General features: G+C 50.3%; 1 protein-coding gene across 1 annotated transcript; it reads left to right on the forward strand.

Moving 5' to 3' along the window:
• Window positions 1-1,359: 1,359 nt before the first annotated feature.
• Window positions 1,360-2,280, forward strand: LOC112818258 (apolipoprotein L3-like). The gene has a single exon (XM_025865437.2). The coding sequence runs from the start codon at window positions 1,441-1,443 to the stop codon at window positions 2,251-2,253; it is 813 nt and encodes a 270-aa protein (XP_025721222.1). The 5' UTR covers window positions 1,360-1,440; the 3' UTR covers window positions 2,254-2,280.
• Window positions 2,281-2,286: the final 6 nt, after the last annotated feature.

A 2,286-nucleotide genomic window follows, 5' to 3' on the forward strand; every position in this document is an offset into this window, starting at 1 on the left:
GGGGGGGTCCCCAAACCACCCGGAGATTGGATGATGCCCTGGAAGCACTCACAGAGCTCACTCAGAGCTGTCACTCTCAGTCACCCTGTGATACAGGGAAGGATGCAGGTTCCCATCAGCCAAAGAGAGAGACACTTGGGGCAGAGTCTGGGAGGGTTTCCAGCGCAAAGCTTCGTTGTCCTTGGGAGGCCCTACTGTCCTGTACTCAGTGTGTGACAATGATGTGGAGCATGGCCCACCAGGGAAGTTCACACTGTGAAAGTAAACAATTATTGTGACACTTACTAATATCGTAAAGAAGACTTAATTCATGCCCTAGGCGTCAAGAGTGATGTCATCGGGGAGAGGGGATCCCAGGGCTCACCTGGGAATGCAGCGGAGACAGCTAGGGATTTATAGCCAAGGAGCAGGCTGGGGGCAGGGCATGGGAAATCACTAAGAGGAGACATCAAGGTGGGGGATTCTTGCTAACCTGACCCAATAGTGTTCTTCCTGAAGGCAGGCAAGGACTTCTGCAACAAAGGTGGGATTTGATCAGATGTCAGAGGTGATTAGATATCAAGAGTGTGTGGATTCTCACTAAGCTGACCTAACAGGGTTCTTGCTAAGACTGGGCATGACAGGCTGCCAAGGACAGAGCACAGAAGACCAAGGTCAAGGCCTCGTCGAGAGGAGTGTCAGAGAGCCCGAATAACGTTTGGTCAAGGAGAGAGTCTTTTTCAACCCCGTCCTCAGAGTACAGAGTTTTATTGGGGCTCAATCACCTGCTCCCTGCATGGCTGACTTGGCATCTTCAGCTCCCCCTGGAGGTTAGTTTCTAGTTCCTCTTCCTGTCAGAACTGACAGCACATGACCCAAAGCCCCCCTCATCTTGTCAGGCTGTCCAGTGAGTGGCCAAAGGCCCAGGCAAAGGAAGACTGTCCTATCATTCTAGGACCCTTGACATCCTAGGTGGAGACCTAGAGATCACTTCCTAGTCAAGGGCAAAGGGCAAACCTCTCTGTGGGTAAGGTTCATCCTTCAGTACACACGAAGATTCTCCAAATGAAGGTTTTTCTGCTCCAACCCCACTTCCCTTTGTTCATCTACCAAGTTCCCAGTCTACACACGCTGTGGTACTGACTGTGTTGACCTGGGAAGCCATCTTTATCAGATACCCACCATTTAAGTGCATCTTAAGATGACATGTACTTATTGATTCCCTTACTGTGTGTTATGGAACATTAGCAATGTACAGAATGTGTTTAACATTGTAAGACAAATTCTTTACATTTGTAAAATTCTTTTGCATTTGATTTATAGTAAACGTTCTGTGGTTTATGTGGGATAGATCGAATGAAGCCCACTTTACAGATCAGCTTTTCTTAATCACTTGGCCTTCACTGTTACAGGGAGGAGGCAGATGCCCTACGTGAAGGTCTGAACGAGCTGGAAAGAGCCATGTATACAGAGGCCGAAGAGCAGCTGGCTAGAGAGAGGTTTTTGAGTGAGTTTCCCAAGTTGAAAGTGGAGCTTGAGGAGCGCATAAGAAAGCTTCACGAGCTTGCAGATAATGTTGACAGGGTTCACAAGAACTGCACCATCTCCAACATAGTAGCCAGCTCCACTGGCGCTGCATCTGGCCTCCTGTCCATCCTTGGTCTGGGTCTGGCACCTTTCACAGCAGGGGCCAGTCTGGCACTCTCGGCTGTTGGTGCGGGGCTGGGAGCAGCATCTGTTGTGACCCAAGTGGCCACCAACATCATGGAAAACTCAAGCGAGTCATCTGCAAAAGCCCAAGCCAGTCGCCTGTCATCAATTGATTTTGACAAAGGGGAGGTAGTTGCCAAGGTTCTGTGTGATACCATACCCAAGATTTCTTCCTCAACAGGTAAATGCATCCAAGCCCTGCAAAACATTGCAAAGAATGTTCATGCCATCAAGCTAGCCAGAGTCAAACCTCGCCTAGTAGCCAATGCCAGGCGCCTCATGAGAGCTCAGAGAGTCTCAGTTCGAAGTAGCAGGCAGGTGCAGAAAGCTTTTGGAGGCACTGCTCTTGGAATGACCAAAGGAGCCCGGATCATGGGTGCGGCCACCGCAGGTCTCTTCCTTGCAATGGATGTGGTCAACCTTGTGAAAGACTCAGAGCACTTGCAAAAGGGGGCAAAGGCCAAGTCAGCTGACGAGATGAGGCAGCAGGCCCAGGAGCTGGAGAAGAACTTGGAGGAGCTCACCAAGATCTATGAAATTCTGAAGGAGGGCCCGAATCCATGATCCCCGAGCAGGGCAGGGAGCAGGGACGTGTGT

The sequence above is a fragment of the Callorhinus ursinus genome, unplaced genomic scaffold (assembly GCF_003265705.2).
Source record: "Callorhinus ursinus isolate GAN/ISIS: 27379988/994484 unplaced genomic scaffold, GSC_fseal_2.0 scaffold6576, whole genome shotgun sequence".
Taxonomy (NCBI): domain Eukaryota; kingdom Metazoa; phylum Chordata; class Mammalia; order Carnivora; family Otariidae; genus Callorhinus; species Callorhinus ursinus.

What these genes read in the sequence shown, in the direction of transcription:
- LOC112818258 (XM_025865437.2), top strand. Translation starts at nt 1,441, where the DNA reads ATGTATACAGAGGCCGAAGAGCAGCTGGCTAGAGAGAGGTTTTTGAGT.